The sequence below is a fragment of the Periplaneta americana genome, chromosome 3, assembly GCF_040183065.1.
Source record: "Periplaneta americana isolate PAMFEO1 chromosome 3, P.americana_PAMFEO1_priV1, whole genome shotgun sequence".
Lineage (NCBI taxonomy): Eukaryota > Metazoa > Arthropoda > Insecta > Blattodea > Blattidae > Periplaneta > Periplaneta americana.
Window position 1 is genome coordinate 131943278 of NC_091119.1, and position 21678 is coordinate 131964955.

The 21678-nt window shown below is 34.2% G+C and overlaps 1 protein-coding gene across 5 annotated transcripts in view; it reads left to right on the forward strand.

The window, feature by feature from the left end:
- LOC138696542 (streptococcal hemagglutinin-like) overlaps positions 1-21678 on the forward strand; it is a 90619-nt gene that overhangs the window by 51743 nt on the left and 17198 nt on the right. For 3 of the 5 annotated variants that reach the window (XR_011331413.1, XM_069821636.1, XM_069821637.1), the window contains 3 exons: positions 3953-4090; positions 13402-13523; positions 16982-17106. Coding sequence is in view for 4 of the 5 variants with exons in the window: in XM_069821636.1 (XP_069677737.1) it covers positions 3953-4090; positions 13402-13523; positions 16982-17106 (385 nt within the window). In the remaining variant the exon portion in view is untranslated. The remainder of the gene's footprint in view (positions 1-3952; positions 4091-13401; positions 13524-16981; positions 17107-21678) is intronic. The other 2 variants (XM_069821638.1, XM_069821639.1) reach the window with 1 other exon arrangement.

Below are 21678 nucleotides of genomic sequence, written 5' to 3' on the forward strand. Positions count from 1 at the left end.
CTCTGCACTAATAGAATTAATTTGTTCGAATATTTTCTTTAAGTTCATTTTGCTTACAAGGATTAATTGCATGCATTTTATTTTTCAGTGTTTCCCAGAAATAAAAGTTACGTAGTGTTAGATATGGAGAATAAGCTAATAATTTTATGACCAAATTTACGAATGTTATTAATATAACATAGTTTGTAAGTTTTAATTCAGCAAAGCCCCATGAGCTTGTGGATGAAAGCAGTGGCGGAGCTGGGGGGGGGGGGACTTGGCCACTCTTTGGCTGACAGAAGCACTGGGAATGTTCGTAGTACTCATTGTATGTATGTGTTTTGTGGGATCATTAAATAAAATAAAATCCAAACATTAGTATCCTTGGCAACATAATAAAGAACTGAATTTTGCACAATACGTAAAATGTACAGTGAGATTATATTCTGTTTGTGTACTAGTTTGCGTTTTACCACAATTATACTGCCATTTGCCATCAACAGTGTTAGGCGAGGTTAGTTATAAGAGTGACTACTCCATACATATCAAAGGTTTCTATTTAAGAAGTCTTGCCTTATTTACAGCAGATGTTGAAAATGATCCCCTGCATGCATACACTCATTGTCTTCAACTGATCACAAAACCCAGCAATAAAAATTTGATCTAGTGTACTGGGATTGTTTTGTATGTTTTAATTTTAGCAGTTTTGTGATATTTTGTGCTGACGATTTAGACACTCCATCTCTAGGACAAGATGTTTAAGCGAGTTTGTTATTGTTAATGTGTGCTCTACCTATCTCGTCCAATTTGTACTTCGTTAAAACCTGACATTTCACATTTTGCTTCTTTTCACATAATGTTCCTTACTTACTTACTGGCTTTTAAGGAACCCGGAGGTTCATTGCCATCCTCACATAAGCCCGCCATTGGTCCCTATCCTGAGCAAGATTAATCCAGTCTCTATCATCATATCCCACCTCCCTCAAATCCATTTTAATATTATCTTCCCATCTACGTCTCGGCCTCCCTAAAGATCTTTTTCCCTCCGGCCTCCCAACTAACGCTCTATATGCATTTCTGGATTCTCCCATACGTGCTACATGCCCTGCCCATCTGACTCTTTCAAATTAATTTCGAAACAGTTTTGCTGTCCTACCAACTTTCTCAGTTTTAACAAATTTGTGATACAAAAACAGTCTTTAGTGTAAAGAATATTTCATATGAAGCAATTTTATGTCTTCGTTACAAATATTCTAAGCCTATGGACTACTAAATTCTTTACACTGTAAAGAAACATTACTTGTTATAATCTCACTGTATATAAAAAACAGTGCCATTTTCATGTTATCTATTTTTATACTACTTGAATTCTTTGGTGTTCTTTTTGCTTTCCTCTTGTATGTGTGGTGTAATACTAGCATAATTAAATTCCCAATTTAACAAGTAAGTAGTTACAAATATAAAAAATTTTAAACGAGTAGTAAATAATCGGAAATTTGGATGATTTAGCTGAGGAGTTTCATAACAAAAATACGTTTCTTGCTTGGGGCTTGACTTCAATAATTGAACAAGTAGATTTGTGTTGTTTTGTTTTTTTTTTTTTTGTTTTCTCAGTTCCTTCTACCCTGTTACTATCTTAGTCCTTACATACAGTAAATTATATTTTTTTAGAATCATGTATTCCTTATATAATTATATTTTTTCAGATTGTTTAAAAAATGTTGCTTCAGTATGCTTTGTGCTGTTATAATTGTAGTAATTCATTGTTAGTTGTCAAAAATTTGAGAATTTTCTGGGAATTATGTCTATATATAAATTAAGATGCTTAAGATTATATTCTTGTTTAACAATAAATTAAAATAAAATGGTTTCAGAAGGAAGGCACTGCATCATTAAATGGAAATTAGAGTTAACAGTATATCAGCCTGAAGTCTTTCTTAGTAATATTTATCCAATTCGTAGTTGTCATTGGTATGTTATGCTTATAAATAAGTGTATTTGTTATATTTTTATGGTCAGAATAGTAAAGTATAGTAGTGTAGTGTATCATTTTTGTGTTTATTTCTTTGAGTATGAGATTTAAATAACGTACTTTGGTTGAACACTACTATTTATTTCTATTCAGGATTTCTGATGCCTAGTAATGAATTGTGAAACTCGTGTAATCTTGAGTAACAGCATAACTAATCTTTCAAGCTTTGAAATAGTAACTCTGATCTCGAGATTAATGTTATAGCTGTATAAGCTTGTTATATTGATTACTATAAGCGCTTTACGGAAGTTAAATGCCCATTTATGATTGTCATAAAGTTCATTTTATAATAGCTTAACTAAAATGTTGCAACAATAATATGACTTGTAACTGAAAGCAGTTATAGTCTGCATTGACTACTATGATAAACGTGAAAAGTTTACTTTATTGTATTCAACTTTTATGTTGAAATGAACTTTTAAACTATATAATAGTACACTATACGAACATTTTCATTGTCTTTCCTATCAGATTGTAATCATAATGGTTTTGATAGTACATACACTTTGTTATCAACAAATGACCAAAGCTAGTAAATGACTTAAATTTACAGAACAGGTTTATCATGTAGCCTCTAAGGGTGCCATTCATAGATATTTTGCTAGCCCATGCTACGAGCGTGCTAAACTAGCCCCGACTATCGTCTGGTTACTTGTACGGGATTCATATATCATATCACTAACACTGGTTTATAAATATGAAAAACGTTAGTTCGCTGATCATCCACCGGAAGCCCGCACTAAGAATGTCTATGAATATGGCCCTAAGCATTCTGTGAACAAGAGCTGTCAGATGCTGTTCTTTACTACTGTGCATCATCACTTAACTACTGTAAGGAATCCTCGTTGATTGTTATGTGGAACACTTCATGATAGAAATGCCTTAGAATTGGTATGTTAGAAATATATCATACTGTAGTTTCCCCCTCCCCCTTTTTTGCATTGTGTTGAGGAAATTTATAAATTATATGACAATTTCGGAAAGACACTGGAAGCCATAATGTGTTTTGAAAGCTTACCCTAAAACTTATGTTCATTACAAATCGCATTTGGTTTCACAGGAATTCATATATTGGTTTAGATTTTCTGAAATCGCTGGTATGGAAAGCTGATGTTAGAGATACTAGTCTTACAGTACACCACTTGAACAATAAATATTATTTACTCTTGATATTTTATTTAATTTTTTGTACATCAAAATATACTGTAGAGCCCTGATTATCCATTACAGTAAGAAGGATAGAAATGAATGGTTAATCGAAAAAAAAAAAAAATAGCATAATCTGTATTATACCTGTTTCTCTTACACAAATGCATAGTACATTATTTTGAAATGCCTGCCATATTGCAAGCAAAGCAATTATACATAACATAGAAATATGGTAAAATGCAAATGTTAGTTTATTTATATTATTAAATTTATACAATTTCCCTACATGCTAAACCCCTTGCTTACACTTTCGTGAAGAAGGTTGCCGCTTTTGCATGTTTACTTTGCTTACGTTTTTATATTCAATTGCACTTCCCTTATGACAAGAATGTGAGGAAAAAGTATTGTACGAAGTTGAATTTTTTTTTTTATTGCTACGCAAAGAAGGCTTAGCTCTCAGGAACTGCCCTCATGGCACAAGCTGTTAACATAGTAGTGTACATTTGTTGTTGCCATTAACTGAACTCTCTACTCTTAAATATAACCACGTTGCTGCTTATGACATATACTTGTAGGAAAGAAGTCAGATAAGTTGCCAATTGGTAATCAGATGACGGATAATTGGGGTTCTATCATACAGTTTTAAGCTGTAACTTCTGTTGCTTATTTTATTATTCATTCTATTGAAGTTTAAGTTCATACATATCAGACTTGTTAATGTGTTTAACTTGAGTTGACATTTCTGATACTCAGCTGGACACTTTTTTATGTTAAATTAATTCATTGTTACAGAGTGGTGAATTTGTTGTAATGAAGAGTGACTTAGGGGAAGAGTATCCACCCATTTGGCGTATAGATGGAAAGACTCTTCTTCAGAAGTACGAACCTTTTGACCAAAATGGCAAGACTCTTTACCGCAACATTTCCACTGTAAGCATTCATTCTTTTATGCATGCTAATACAGAAAATTCGTTTCATTTGTACGTTTCCTTAAGTATCTAAATCGTTTAATGATGAAAGAATAAGCAAACATTTTAGTGTAAGCTGTTGTTACTGACTTCCTTTCCGTGGTCTGATAGATAAGCGTAAATTTAATTTTGAGTTATAGTAGTTTTATTTTCTATTCTTGTTGAGAATTATGTTATTGCATAAGCTGGTCATAACTGCTTAAAGAGTGCTATCCACATGAAACCATTTTTGCTACCAAAATTATCAGAGAGTTACTATTGAAGTATTCCATATTACTTGTTGAGAAATTTTTTTTTTATATGTAATAATGTATTTGCTGGTTAATTAGCATTTGGAAATGTGTAACAAAATTATTGGTTACCATAATCTGGAGAAAAGATATTGTAACTTAATTGTAACAGTGTATCACTACATTTATAAAAACTGAAATTTTTAGAATTTAGAGCCAAGTATTGATTATTTTCACTATTTCAATTTTAGTTTATAAAGTGCATTGTTATTGTACTGTAAGGAATAGTAAACATTTTCTTAGGATTCTAAAATTGAAATGTAATACAGGACGAATCAGACCTAGGGGACCAGCACTTCTGCCACTTCTTGACTCCACAGTCTGGCAAGTGGATCACCAGCTCTCGCAGATAACATCATTGCTGTCTCATGGCACTACAGTGTGGTAAGAGATCTTTCTGCTTAACTGATGAATTATAAGGAAATATAGAGAATCATACCTATATTTCAGAATAGTTGCTCAAAATGTCCCCCATTACATTCTGTATATATAGCGCAGTGGTATATAAAGTTATGGAACACTCACTGGAGCTCATCCTCTGTAATAATATTAGTCATATACAATATTTCTTCTTATCAAGAACGGAACCTGTTTCATGCCCATATTAAATAATAATTTTATAACCAAATGTTTGATGGCTATATACTCTCTGGAAAGTGAATTAGCATAAACACATCCTGTATGACTTCTACTTCAGTAGATATGTTTCATTGAGGAAAATGCGATGCTGTACTCTGTTGCCAGCCATGTTTAAAAATATGTATTTCTCAATAGAATTTATAGACACTTGACTAAGGACGAGCGTGATGCAACAATTGAGAAGGAAAACCCACGCATTCTGTCCTGGACAGACCTTGAATCCAAATTACCTAGTTGCGAGATTCCTGTATGAAAATAAATACTTTGAGTTTTCCTAGCCTAATGTATGTTGTGTACCAGAACTTTATACATCGCTGCAACATGTATATAGAACATAATGGGAGACATTTTGAGCAACTGCTCCGAAATTCAGCTAATGTTCTCTTCAATTTCTTAAATAAATAATTTGTTAGTTACTCAAAAGATCATATGCCAGACTGTAGTGCCAAGAGACAGCAGTAGTGTTGGTCTCTTAGGAGTTTGTCTCTGTAGTTAATGTATGTTACCTTATGATCCATTAGCCCAGTTCAATCCAGTCTAGTCAGTTGATCATCCATTCTTATCTACTTTATTGGGAAATTGTCAGAATAACACTGAATATGGGCTGTAATCTTCCTATTTCCTACTCGTGTTCATCCTGTCATTGCATCATAACTAAATTAAAATATTATTCAAAAAGAAAAATTTTAATTTGAAGAAGTTTAACAGTTTTGCTGAACGATTAACGTTTGGTTTTCCACTACTGATTTTCAAATAAACAAAAAATCTTATTTTTTGTACATTTGATCAGATTTTATCTAAGGCACATAAAATAAGTAAATAGATACTGCATTTACCATATCAATACTTAGATAAATAATAATATGGTGTTTTACATAAGAAATCTAGACTTCTCACGTACAAATAAAATATAAATATTCATATTAGTAGTCTTATGTAACTGTAATTTTATTATCACATCTTCATGGTGGCATCATAAAATAGAAGTACTTCTTTTATTATTTCAAATTACATTACTTGGCTAACATTTAGTTACTTATGCTACTGTAAAATCTTTAAGTTATGTATAAATTAAATGTGTTTACAAAGCATGAAGTGCATGTTATGCATTTTCGTAATTTGGCTTTATTCTCCACATTCAAATCAGATTGTTTGCATGTGAATGCGCATGTCTACATAACATAGGTTAGTATCTAGTTCTTCCTTTTGCCTCTTTTGACATAGAGGAATCTTTATCATGGCGATATTAGCAAATTATCTTGAAGACCTTCACTGGCAATAGGATATTTTTATTCATCACAGCATGTTCATTTGAATTTTGAAATAGATGAAATTCATATCCGTATGATGTAACAAAATCTGATAAATCATGTAAAATATCAAGTTTCAGTTATGGTTACTAGATATACAGGATAAGTAAAAAGTATGAAACATTGCTTATACCTATATTTCTAATTTTTAGTTTTACTGAAAAAATTCTGTGTTTAAAAGTTGTTTGGAGTGAATCAACATATTTTGCAAATGACTGAAAAATCAATGTCCCGAATTTAAAAGAAAACCTACAAATTAAACCAAACCCTTTAACTCTATTAAATATAGAGTATAATCTCAATCTAACACAAGAAATACTGAAATCAGAAGTAAACACTGAAATAATGAAACAATTGTCTTTAGAGACAATTAATATTAGGTACCCTCCACAAAATTGGCTTCATTTATACACCGATGGATCCTTGATCTCCAGGGAACAAGGTGCCGGTGCAGGTGTTACGTGCTGTCTCTTCTCACTTTATAGATCTCTTGGATATGGAACAACAAGTTTTGATGGTGAAATCACTGCAATAAGTGAAAGTCTCAAGAATCTTCTCTGCCACATCAATAAATTTAAAAATGCAATTATATTGTCAGATTCCAAAGCAGCTATTCTATCAATAGTCTCCAGACACACACCTTCATCTCAAATAGCAGAAATAAATAAAATGCTCTTGCAGTGTAGGCTTTCACGGCCGGAGTCTATAGATGTAGATTCATTTTCCGGGCTGAGAGGCCGTGGTCTATTAGTTGGTTTTATACCAGACGTTTCGTCTGCAACTGTGGCAGACATCTTCAGTGGAGTGGTATCCGAGGTCGCAAGACTCTTCTCGGCGTACCTGAGGCAACTGATCCTGTGTCTGGTAGTGCGGGCGTATTTATAGTGCGGCTCGCGGGCCGAGGCCTGTTGTCGCTGCGGGAGCAGCGAACAAAGCGGCGCGGACCGCAGCGACAACAGGCCTCGGCCCGCGAGCTGCACTATAAATACGCCCGCACTACCAGACACAGGATCAGTTGCCTCAGGTACGCCGAGAAGAGTCTTGCGACCTCGGATACCACTCCACTGAAGATGTCTGCCGCAGTTGCAGACGAAACGTCTGGTATAAAACCAACTAATAGACCACGGCCTCTCAGCCCGGAAAATGAATCTACATCTATAAATAAAATGCTCTCTCAACTAATAACACTCAATAAAAGAATTGTATTCCAATGGATACCATCCCATTGTGGAATCCTGGGAAACGAGAATGCGGATACTTTAGCAAAGAAGGGCAGCACTGCTACTTACGGACCTGTTACTAAATCTACATATTACTCTGTGAAAAGATTTATTAAATCTACATACTTAATTTGATAACACAATCCCAAGGGAAAAAATGGAACTCTCTGCATCATAACCCACAGTTGATTCCTGATTTACCACGCAATTTGTCTGTAGCTGCATTTAGATTGGCAACAGGCCATGACTGTTTGGCCAAGCATCTGCATAGAATTGGAATATATCAGACTCCTAACTGTCCATTGTGCAACTTAAATCAAGAAATGGATTGAGAATATCTCAAAATCTGTGCGTCAGTGGCTAACCATGACAATATCTTTGAAAAATATTGAGTGCAAGAGGTCAAATGACTATGTTGTCAAACGCCTGGCATTAGAAAACAACATTTTTTTTTTTTTTTTTTTCATTTTTTACTAATACTTTATGCAATGCTGTCCTACTGATGTTGCATCTCATAGTTGACCCCTCATTTTCTCTCTTGTAGGTTGTTTGGCTTTTGGTAGATCCTACTCTTCAAATAATCCAAGAAGGAAACTTGTAATTGGTTCAAATCAGAAGATCTTGGGGGAGAGGGGCATTAAGTTTTTTCTCTTCTGCTAGTCCATCTTCCTGGACATTCTTGATTCAAATAGTTCATCACTTCCCTTTCAGAATGTGTAGGAGCACTATGTTGGTAGAACCAGACATTTTTCACAGATAAAATATCAAGAGCTTTTACCCTCTGTAAAATATTTTGGTTCCCGAGACATCAACTTATTTTTATTACTTCCATCATTATTGAACTTCTTTTTTAAATTTTAGATGCTGTAGAATGGATGCATTTAATTAAACAAGACAGTTATCTTCTGTTGGATACTCTTCCTGTCTAATTATCATTAGAAATTCAATTCTCTCTTTCTGCAAGACTTTCCATGTTGATCAACTTCAAACCTGATTCAAATGTTCAAGGAAGTCGTCAAATAAAACTGCACATGCAAATCATCTAGTAAGTCGTTGGAGTTATGGAGCATCTACACAACTCATTGTTTACCCTGTCTTCCTCTTCAGTTTCGATGAATTCACCTTGGTGGAAGCTTTGTATGTTGTTTTGAATTTTTGCAACTTGTCTCGCAGGTAAAATGGTAAAGTAAACCTATCTGGCTGTTACATTAGTTTATCTGGACGAGAAGGGCTTTTAAAGATGCATCAATATTGCCTCATGAGACTACTGCAGAATTTGCATAATCAGCCTGACGATTTACTTACTTACTTACTTACAAATGGCTTTTAAGGAACCCGAAGGTTCATTGCCGCCCTCACATAAGCCTGCCATCGGTCCCTATCTTGTGCAAGATTAATCCAGTCTCTATCATCATATCCCACCTCCCTCAAATCCATTTTAATATTATCCTCCCATCTACGTCTCGGCCTCCCTAAAGGTCTTTTTCCCTCCGGTCTCCCAACTAACACTCTATATGCATTTCTGGATTCGCCCATAGTGCTATATGCCCTGCCCATCTCAAACGTCTGGATTTAATGTTCCTAATTATATCAGGTGAAGAATACAATGCGTGCAGTTCTGCGTTGTGTAACTTTCTCCATTCTCCTGTAACTTCATCCCGCTTAGCCCCAAATATTTTCCTAAGCACCTTATTCTCAAACACCCTTAACCTATGTTCCTCTCTCAGAGTGAGAGTCCAAGTTTCACAACCATACAGAACAACCGGTAATATAACTGTTTTATAAATTCTTTCAGATTTTTTGACAGCAGACTGGATGACAAAAGCTTCTCAACCGAATAATAACACGCATTTCCCATATTTATTCTACGTTTAATTTCCTCCCGAGTGTCATTTATATTTGTTACTGTTGCTCCAAGATATTTGAATTTTTCCACCTCTTCGAAGGATAGATCTCCAATTTTTATATTTTCATTTCGTACAATATTCTGGTCACGAGACATAATCATATACTTTGTCTTTTCAGGATTTACTTCCAAATCGATCACTTTACTTGCTTCAAGTAAAATTTCCGTGTTTTCCCTAATCGTTTGTGGATTTTCTCCTAACATATTCACGTCATCCGCATAGACAAGAAGCTGATGTAACCCGTTCAATTCCAAACCCTGCCTGTTATCCTGAACTTTCCTAATGGGATATTCTAAAGTGAAGTTAAAAAGTAAAGGTGATAGTGCATCTCCCTGCTTTAGCCCGCAGTGAATTGGAAAAACATCAGATAGAAACTGACCTATACGGACTCTGCTGTATATTTCACTGAGACACATTTTAATTAATCGAACTAGTTTCTTGGTAAAACCAAATTCAATAAGAATATCATATAATACTTCCCTCTTAACCGAGTCATATGCCTTTTTGAAATCTATGAATAACTGATGTACTGTACCCTTATACTCCCATATTTTCTCCATTATCTCTTGAATACAAAAAATCTGATCAATACTCGATCTATTACGCCAAAAACCGCACTGATGATCCCCAATAATTTCATGTACGTACGGAGTTAATCTTCTCAAAAGAATATTGGACAAAATTTTGCACGACGTCAACAGAAGTGATATTCCTCGAAAGTTAACCACAATTGGTTTTGTCCTCCTTTTTAAAAATAAGTACAATTATGGACTCCTTCCATTGTTCTGGTACAATTTCCTTTTCCCAAATAGCAAGTACAAGTTTATAAATTTCGCTATATAATGCACTTCCACCCTCTTGTATTAATTCTGCTGGAATTTGATCGGTACCTGGAGACTTGTACTTTTTCAGATTTTCTATCGCAATTTCGACTTCTGAAAGCATGGGTTCGGGTATAAATGGCTCAGCAGTTTGTATTTCAATTTCGTCCCGATCATTTCTATTTGGCCTATGTACATTTAGTAGTTGCGCAAAATAGTTTTTTCATCTGTTTAGGATTGATGGAGAGTCTGCAAGCAAGTCACCATTCTCATCCTTGATCACGTTTACCCTTGGCTGATATCCGTTCTTAAATTCCTTTATACCCATATATAAATCTCGAATGTTTTTATTCTTACTATTTGTTTCTACCTCATTCAGTTTTTCCTTCAAGTAATCTCTCTTTTTATTCCTAAGTGTACGACTTGCTTCCCATCTTTCATTGAAATAATTATCTCTATTCTCCTCAACTGGATCCTGTAAGAATTTCAATTTTGCTTGTTTCCTTCTTTCTACTACCATGCAACAATCTTCATCAAACCACGGTTTCTTTTTCTTAGTTTCGTAATAACCTATGCTCTGCTCAGCTGTAATTTTGATACTATCTCTGATATTTTCCCACATGCTATTAACATCTAATTCTTTCTCAACTTCGTCGGAACTTCCTAAAGTGGCAAACCTATTCGAAATTTCGACCTGATAATTTTGCTTAGCTTCCTCGTCCTTTAATTTCAAAATATTGAATTTAGTAATATTAACTTGTTGCTCTACTCGCTTGGCTACTGATAATCTTTCTCTTAATTCTCCAATCACCAAATAATGGTCAGAATTACAGTCTGCACCCCTGAAAGTTCGAATATCTACTATACTAGTATGTCTCCGTTGACGATTGGCAAAACTATTTGGGAATGGATGTTGAGATGTACACCAATTTGCAAGATTTAGTCATCCATGCTGTTAGTCAACTCTCTTGGGGTGTCTTGGTCGTTTAAAAATCCTTGTACCTATGTTTAAATACTAGAGAGTTGATTTGTATCCAGAATAGATCGAGTTCTTCATTTTAGCCAACTTGCGGTAGATAATTCAGGTGGAATTACTTTGTTTCGTCAGTGTGTTTGTTTGCTAATGTATCTTCTACTTTGTACTGTATTATTAGCGCTTCATGGGCTTCAGCTTTCTTATTATGGTCACTGTACTTCTTGCTTTTAATTTTCCACAAACAAGGAAAGATTCAGAATGGCTCGATAAAGTCTGTTAAAGCCGATGCTAATTTAGTTCTAAAAACTGCTCAGTTTTACGATGTGCATCCTCCTTGTTACGAACAACATTTTACATGTACAAGTAACCATTGTTGTTCAAATGTTTTTAATTGACTTCTGAGCCAAACTGAAGAATTGGTGTAGAGCCATTGAGCCATGCCATTATGATGATAACAAAGTACAAAATGTTGTCAACTTGATGGAACATTGTATGTGGTCCTTATAATATAGCTTATGGCTGCTGTGAATATTTTCATAAAAGACAAATTATTTCCCCAAGACCAAAATACAAAGTCAAAGTGATTACAATTATTTACTGCTTTGACGAAGATGCCCCCAAATTTGCCCTCATCAAATTCAACAGTATTCCCTGGACCACATATTTCTTCTTTATTTTACTGAATGGATAACTAAATGACATGAGGCTGAACAGTATGACAAGGTTAGGGCGGGGTAGATGAAGGGACAGATAAATGACAGGAGATCGAAAACTATGACAGGATTAGAGTGGGTTAGATGAGGGGGTAGCTAAGTGACAGGAGGCAAGGACTGTGACAAAGTTAGAGAGAAAGAAGAGGAGATAGCTATCCCATTTACATGTAGTAGTATTCAGTTTCAATGATATTCCTTGGACCATGTCATAGTTCTGCTTTATGTTTTCGAAATTTGTATTTTCTTTTAGTGCACTCAAAAAGCTGCCAGCATACTCACTGAACCTTGCATTTGAGTACCACAGTCAATTGTTAAAGAATATACTTCAGAATTTTATTAGCAACATCATTTCCTTTTATTTCACATAACTCAGTATGGCCTGTTCACTAGTAGCGAGGATAGTTGATGCTACTGCTGTATTGCCTGCATTCTCTTGTCGTTTTGGCTTCTGTTCATGATAATTGAATTTATGGCGACATTCTCACTAGTGATAAACTGATATTCATATGCACTTCTACATAATTATTAAATGAACTGATATAGTAATAAAACATAAATAAAAAAGGTGTTTATGGTTTGTTACATTTTAAGACTTGGAAAAACACGAAAAATAAATATAGGGTGTCATTTAGATAGCAAAAACATTCATCTGCACATTCTATACAAAAAGGAAGTATGTTTTACAAATAGTGCATAACTTATTGATTTACTCCAAACAAATCTCACACCCAGCATTTTTCAACAAAATTAAAAATTAAAAAGTTGAAGCAATGTTCCATGCTTTTTACTTATCTCCTAATTATGAAACACTGGAAAAATAGTTGTAGGAAGGATTATTACTAGTATTAATATTTTGTTGAATCGGCTTAAGAGAAATGTCTATTAAAATTCTTTTCTAGATAATCATTTTAAGTGTATTTACATAAATATGAAAATAATCCAGTTTTTTTTTTATTAAACAACTCTTCTACCATTTATTTTATTTTAAACTTGGTAGTTCTGATATGGGTATTCTATGGGTTTTGCAATGTGAACATGTGAGCTAAACAATCTATTATAATAATAATGAAGATGAGGAAGGGAGAAGGGGAAACCCAGTGCTGGCACATAGCCTTAATTTTCATTATTATATTTAGAAGATAAAATAGGATATATGATTTTTGGAGTGATCCTGGTAATGTAGTAAATTATACAAATTTGAAAGTACTTAATGTATCACAGATAATACTGATGCCTTCTGTTTATTTGAAATATTTTGTGGTATGTGATTTGAAAATTGCATATTTCTGTTGTTCATAGTTGTGTTAAAGACATAATTTTAACAAAATGAATACTTGTATGTGTATAAATATTATCAAACTTGCGGGAATGTTAATCTCTGATTCTTTTTCTCTCAGTACTCTGGATGGACACCACAAAACCGCCATATATATCAGCAGGTACCTGTTAAGTTTCGTGTCCAGAATCGGCTGGAAACTATTGTTGAGTTCATGAGGGATGAAATGACATTAGATGACCGGTAAGTGTGACAAGATTTAAAATGTATAAATAATAAGTCTTCCCAACTTTCCTTCTGCCTCTCATTCTAGACCAGTGATTTTCAACTACTTGTAGGTGGAGATCACATTAAACTTAGTCAGGTGCAAATAGGCTAGGCTACATAATTCTTGTGAAAGATATTCAGAATGTTTTTTTGTTTTTAGTAGGAAACAGAAGAGAATTTGCAATTACCTGAAATTATAAATTTCTGTTTAGAGTCATTTGGTTAGACTCTTGAGAAAACAGTAAAATTACTAAGACATGATGATCATGTATATTTTGGATTGTGTTGTTATTAGAAAAAGCCTCAAAAATAACTTTGGAGGGTCACATGTGACTTGCAGCCATTGGATGAACATCACTGCTCTAGGTAATATCTTTTTCACAGCTTGTTGTTATATCACCTACACTATCAGAAGTATTATTTCCAAGAACCTAGAGAATACAGTAAAATCCCTTGTACAGTAGTGTGCAAATTAATCCGAACACGACATATTTTTACATTTTCTGTCATTGTTGGCCTCACAGCTGCTCATACCGCTTTAATTGACATCTGTAGTACGTGTAATTCCATTGTTGAAGGTCTGTCATTATTTTTTTTTATAATATGTGACATTTTGCCTATTGTTTTGTACTTATAAGCATTTCAGTTGTGTTGAAGACTTAATACTGCAATCCTGTGTACATTCTGTCGTCTTCACAAATGGATACAACTCCACGAAAACGGTCTAAAATTATAACATTAGCAGAGCATTCTTCTATGACACAGAGGCAAATTGCTGCAGAATGTCACATCGGTTTGGCTACTGTTAATTCGATCATAAAACGATACAGGGAGACTGGATCCATCACACCCCAGAAAAAAGGAAACTGTGGCCGGAAAAGGAAGACTTCACCTGCAGATGATCGTTTAATTGTCAGGAAAAGTAAATTAAATCCTAGACTAACTGCTGTCGACTTAACCCGTGAGTTAATGGCTAGCACTGGGGCGAATATTCACGTTACAACAGTGCAGCGTAGGCTTTTGGAAGCTGGACGAAGAGCTCGTAAGCCTATTAAGAAGCAACTGCTAACCCCTGTTATGTGCAAAAAACGCTTAATGTGGGCAAAATTACAACAAACCTGGACAGTGAATGACTGGAAGAATGTACTTTTTTCCGATGAGTCTCATTTCGAGGTCCACGGCCACTGTGTTTCTTGTGTACGGAAAGGATCCGAAAAAGTAACAGCAGCTCATCTCCAACAAGCACCCAAATACCCCCTACCCAAGTAATGTTTTGGGGTTGTTTTACACATGAAGGGCCTGGAGCATTAATACCTATCAAGGGAATGATGAATTCTGATAAATATATTCACTTATTGGAAACCAGAATCGTACCCCAGCTGCAAAAATCATTTCCAGATGGCAGAGGTGTGTTCCAACAAGACCTGGCACCATGCCATACGTCTCGAAAAACTACAGAATTCTTCAACAAGAAGAATATTCAGGTACTCCCCTGGCCAGGCAACTCACCCGACATCAACCCCATTGAGAACTTGTGGTCAATTTGCAAAAGAAGAATGCAAAAAATGGATTGTTCTACAAAGGAGAAGATGATTTCTGCCCTCATTGGTGTATGGTTTCGCGATGAAGAAATGAAGAATATTTGTGGGAAATTAGTGGAATCCATGCCAAATCGTCTCAGAGCTGTTATTAGGAACAAGGGAGGCCACATAGATTACTGAGGTATGTCTTAGATCCTTTTTTAATCCCGTTTGAGTGTTTTGCATAAGTAATTACGTTGTTCGGATTAATTTGCATGCTACTGTAACTGGGAATACCAAAACAACGCCACTTTTGGCTGGGCCAAAAAAAAGTTTTAATCTGCCACATTGCCATAGTCTGGGCCATCAGTGTTGTCACATTAGGAAGTTCACACGAACTTTCATTTTCAGTGAATATTCGAACCTAAAATTAGTGTATTATTTATGTTGTGTGATGTTTTAATAAAGAAAATCCACACAGTTTTTATGTTTATTTAATTATGTTCGGGCCGTCAGTGTTGTCACATTAGGAAGTTCGCGTTCGCGCGAACTTTTGTTTTCAGTGAATATTCAAACCTAAAATGAGTGTATTATTTGTGTTAAATGTGATGTGTTTTAATAAAGAAAATCCACACAGTTTTTATGTTTATTTAGTTATGTTTGGACCATCAGTGTTGCCACATTAGGAAGTTCGCAGGAACTTTAATTTTCAGTGAATATTCGAACCTAAAATTAGTGTATTATTTGTGTTGTGTGATGTGTTTTAATAAGGAAAATCCACACAGTTTTTATGTTTATTCAGTTATGAGCAAGTGATATAGAAGTAAGCTTCACATGGCTGCAGTTTTAACATTTGGCAAATACGAAATTTTATTTTGTATATACCGGTATTTATTCAGTTATCTGGCAAAATTTCGTATCTGAAACTAGCCTGGTCCCTTTGGTGCCGGATAAGAGGGATTCTACTGAACTTTCTCTTAAAGTTCTTGGATATAGAGATATTGAATTTAAGTATTTATTTAAGAAAACATTCGTACAGGTAATCGTTACATAAATATTATAAATAAAAATTCACATTCGATATTTTCTTAGTATATACACAATTTACAAAAGAACTGTTTATTTTCTTATTTTACTGTAATGTTATAATGGTGTATGTCTGGAGTACATCTTTTGGATAATTTTTAAGTAAATGTGCTGTAATATCAGTTGATCCAGTAATAATTAGTGGTAAGATTTTTGGTTTGGTAAAGCTTATGCATTGCATTTCAGATGTCAAATTCCTATATCTTTCATCTTCTTTTCTGATAATATTTGTGTTGTGGAATTTGAAGTATCTCTTATTAAGCATGCGACAATCTGTTTGACATTACTTTGTCAGGTTTATTGGATGACACAATTCTGCTATTATTGATTTCAAATTATTGTTACTGTTTTATTATTATTATTATTATTATTATTATTATTATTATTATTATTATTATTATTATTATTATTATTATTATTATTATATTGAATTTGTAGTACTCAATATTCGACTTTGTGGAAATTTAACATTATAAAAATTGTCGAGAGATACTCATTTTGTGGAAGTAACAGTGTTTTGGTTTTTCATTAATATTTTATAAAAAAAGTTTTAGAGTAAAGGGTTTGATAGAATTTGTTACTTATATTATTTAATTGGTGTTGGGATATTGCGGAAACTGTAAGAATTATTCCTATTTTATTGTTTTCAAAATCATATTAGAAGTAATTTCAAATATTTAAATAATTGTGAAATTATTTCTGGAATACATACATAAAAGTAGCCATTTCCTACAGTGTTTATTAAAATTTAATATAGTTTTGTCATGAATATAGACATATATTTTTACTTACACATTATCTTCAATTTTGATAATGTTGGAATGGCAGGGAGCTGATAGACAAGTCTATGAAGGAGACAGCCAAGTACCAGGACAACTTTGAAGTGTACATCCAGACACTCATTTCACAAGCACTTGACTCCAATTTCCTCACTGAGATATTCCAAGAACAAGGTAATTTTCTTTTTAAACTCGTTTTGAATTTCAACAATTTTACTACATTTCACATTTACTATATGGGCAATGGTTAGTGCTGGGACTTTTGTGTAAATATGTACACCTTTTCTTCTTCGCTATCTAGATGTTGGGAAAACAATAGATCCATGAATCTCTGTAGTGGAATTTTTATATTTGAATTTAATTTTACATATTTAATGTATACTTGGTCAAAATGAAACTGGCCAGCATTTGAGAGACCAAGTTCGAATCGGGTACAGTATTTCCATGACCGCTCAGGACAGGCCAGGCTTTGTTAAAAGAATCGCGTATATTCTTGCAGTAGTTATAATCGAGAACACAACTATTAATCATTCAAATCTTCCGAGAAAATAATTCATATACAGATACGAGATTTAAAACAGACAGATGGTTCAGAGTGTTTAAACAGTGAATATTGTAACATCATCTGTGGCATTACAGCCCTTGTAGGACTAAAGCCTGCCTAACAAGTGAAGCCCAATCATTCCTGTCCCGGGCACGCCTCCTCCACGTTCGGATCCCCAGCTCCTTCATATCCTCCTCCACATCTTTCATCCATGTCTTTCTAGGTCTCCCTGTGCGTCTTCTTCCTCCTGGATTTCCTCTATATATCCTGTGTAGTAATGAGTTCTCTTCTCTTCTTTCCACATGGCCCAGCCATTTTATTCTTGAGCTTTTTATTTCCCCCAATGTTGAAGGTTTACCATACAACTTGCTATTGTATCGCAACCTCCATTCTCCGTTTACTAATTTTGGTCCATATATTCTCCTTAAAATTTTTCTCTCCCAAATAGCAATTCTATTTTCGTCTTCCTTAAGCATAGACCAGGTTTCTGATGCATAGGTGACAATTGGTCTCAACACAGTTCTGTATATCTCTATTTTTCCTGCCTTCGAAAGGTGTCTAGATCTCATTAATTGGAAAATTGCCCAATAATATCTATCCCCTTCTTTCAATCTCTCTTTTATCTCCTCAGAGGTATTATTGTCTTCAGTAATTATGGATCCAAGATATTTAAAATTCGTAACTCTTTCAAAATTATACTCTCCAATTGTTATGTCTTTTAAGTTTCCCCATTTATTTTTATTTCTAGTTGCTATCATATATTTAGTTTTCCTTTGATTAACTCTTAGCCCTAATTTCTCCCCTTCTTCGACTAACTGGAGTAGAGTTCTCTGTAGGTCTACTGTAGATCTACTTATTATTACCACATTGTCAGCATAGGCTAGAATTTGTACCATTCTGTTATATATTATACCACCAGGGTTTATATCCAAGTTTCTAACCACTCTTTCCAACGCAATATTAAACAATATTGTGGATAGTGGATCACCTTGTTTAACACCTTTTTCTATTTTAAATTCTTCAGTTATTTCATTTTGAATGACTACTCTTCCTTTGTTGTGGTTTAAAGTCATCTGGATTATTCTTATCAGTTTACGTGGTACATAATAATCTATGAGAGTTTCTATTAGTCAGTTCCTGTCAATACTATCATTACGCTTCCTTAAAGTCAACGAATAGTAGATGGAACTCAGTGTTATACTCGGAATATTGTAACACAAACACTAAATGTAACAGGTTCTCAAGTGGAGTATGACTATTGCTTGTTACAATGCCATTCTTACTGCAGTAGTACTTGTAGCGTAGTGGTAGAGCATTAGCTAAGTGTTCATGAAGTTGCAAGTTCAGAACTTCGTGGAGCTATTAAAACTTTTTTTTTTAATTTTTTAATTTTATTTTATTTTTTTGCTTTTTAAATGAATCAGTGAAAATATAACAGTTTTTCGTCATTTTTTATCCTTGGAATAATTTTCGCTTTATTATTTTTTTCATGTTAATGAAAACTTTTGATGCTAGATGGAAGTAACACTAAAGATGATAATTAGAGGCTTTCATATTAAAATGCTGTGTTAAGTATTTTATTAACCCCTGCTGTTTTACACTTTATTGACTAAGGAACTTCAGTAAATATGTTGATGGTTAAATAATTGGCAATAATTAATTTGCAAGTTGTGGTACAGGGAGTCTGAATATTATACTAGCCTCAACGTAGTAATTGTAAACAAGAAGGAAAACCATAATTCTGATGACAGAATATATCCTGATTTCCTGGAATTATAACCATAAATGTTCACCAATTTTGTAATTATCTGTAAGTAACTTGAAGTAACCTAAGCAAAATTATTTGACTATATTACACTAAAATGAGTTGTAAAAAATAAAAGCAAGGACAAAACAAAAAATTCACTATGGAGATTCGAGCTCGAGCTGCCTGCATAGAAGTTAAGTAGCCTTGGAGTTAGCGAAAGCAGTGCACAGAGGTTTACGGTAGTGAACTGCGTGCTCACCCAAAGGGACTTAGAAAATTTTGACTGCTCAAGAGGCCGGCCAGTTTCATTTTGACCAAGTGTATGTATAGTTTCTGTATAACTGTATAATGATGTAACTCTTTTATCATCTACAGATGAAATGTATGCCTGTCTAGAGGCTATAAAGTGACAGTCTTACTACTAGACTCTATCTATAGTGACAGTATTATAACTTATCTTGTGGAAACTTAGTCACATTCAAGTTTAAAAAATATGTTAATTGGGAGAAGTTTGGATTGATTGAATATACAATTGGTTGAGACTGTAACAGGGCACAAGACCTAAAACAGGAAAGGATGATTTACATTTTCTTGTGTGAGCAAATTAAAAATTTGTTTGAAATTTTAATTCCCAGACCAGAATAGGTCATGAGGTTAAGTGACTGCTATTGTTGTTTAGTCAACTGTCCGAAGACAGGTCTGAACCTCACAAATGATACCAAGAAGGCACCACTTATGAGGGAACTAGGCCAAGAGATAATGGGGTAGGATGGCCAATTCTTTTCTCCCTACATTGCATACATCGCCGACTAGCTACATATTGCACTAGTCAGACTTCAGATGCATACAAACAATAATTGTTCTTCCCCTGGCACATACTATCAAGTGAGATGTACTGACTGATAATAGATGTACATATCAGCCAGAACCTCAATCAGAGGATATGACTGCTATTGAAGAAGGTAAAATAGTAGTCATGTCAGTAGAGTGGGTTTTTCAAGAATTGCAAGATAATACAAGAAAACACTGTTTTTATGTTGTAGAGTAAACTTATACATACTTTCACTGCATTCTTGAAATGAATTTTAGTTTAAAAAAAAAATTAAAACAAATAAGGAATGCTGCTCTTTTGTATTGCTATGTTACTTACTTATGACTTTCAAGGAACCCTGAGATTCATTGTCACCCTCACATAAGCTCGCCATCAGTCCCTATCCTGAGCAAGATTAATCCATTCTCTACCATCATATCCCACCTCCCTCAAATCCATTTTAATATTATCCTCCCATCTACGTCTCGGCCTCCCCAAACGTCTTATTCCCTCTGGCCTAACGTCACACTTCATACATCTTGTTGTTATCTTTGTCTAACACTGCCTGTGGTGTGCAAGGTGGTAGAGTTTTCGTTAGAGTTATCTTGTATAGCTGACATGGATAGCTATTGTTCTGTTATGTCAATGCAGTGGGTCACCAGATCATTTCTTGTTTCTAACAGATTTCTAAACAGACTGATGTTTCGGTCAGCACAGTCGACTTCACTCGTACTTTTTTTTATACTGGAATATGAGATTGGACTGTTTCATTGATATTTTTTTTCAAATTTCTAGAATGACTTGAAACTGTGTGTATTGAGTTCACGGAAATTGAGTTGGAAGCAATAGTTAAAATGCTGTTATCATTCCATTTTGCGACAACTATGTTCTCGTTCTTTTCAGCTTTATATTCATATGTTCCATGTGCTGTATTCTTCATTTTATTTGATTCCTGCAAAAGACACTTTAATGTACGCATTTCTCTGATTGTTTTTTATCTTTGCTCTTCCTCCTCTGTAACACTGAAAGTAGTGATAACTGAAGTGAAAAAGTTATCATAGAATAAGTTGTATAATAATGCACCCAAGTTTGTCAATATATCTGAAGAATCACACTAGCACTTCTTTGTATGGATCCATCCATATTTTATATACATACCTCATAGGCTTTCCCCGTGTTTGCATCCGTGTTTCCCAAAATAAGGTAATGTGACTTCATCTACAGAATGATTTTCGTTTTGAGGAACATATTCCTGGAAGCATTTGTTCAGATGATCAATTAACAGCCTAGCGTTTCTGTAGAAGTGATGTAGTCAATTTAGTGAGAGTTTTGTTTGATATAGTTTGAGTTTTTACAAGAATTATTAAAAGATCTAAGTGACTAGCTTTATCTCAGATGGACTAGGTTTTTGTAGAAATGATTAAAGCATCTGAACGATAAGTCTTTTAGTACGATTTGTATTCCTGTTCAAACGGTTAATAGAACTTCGCAAAAAGTCTTCTCTTATATAGTTGATTCCCATAAAATGATTCCAAACTAAGCGATCAGTCATATAGCAGATTTATCGTCTGCATTTATTTCATCAATATTACATGTGTGGAAATTGGTCATTATAAATTTGAATCTATTACGAAACATTGCATT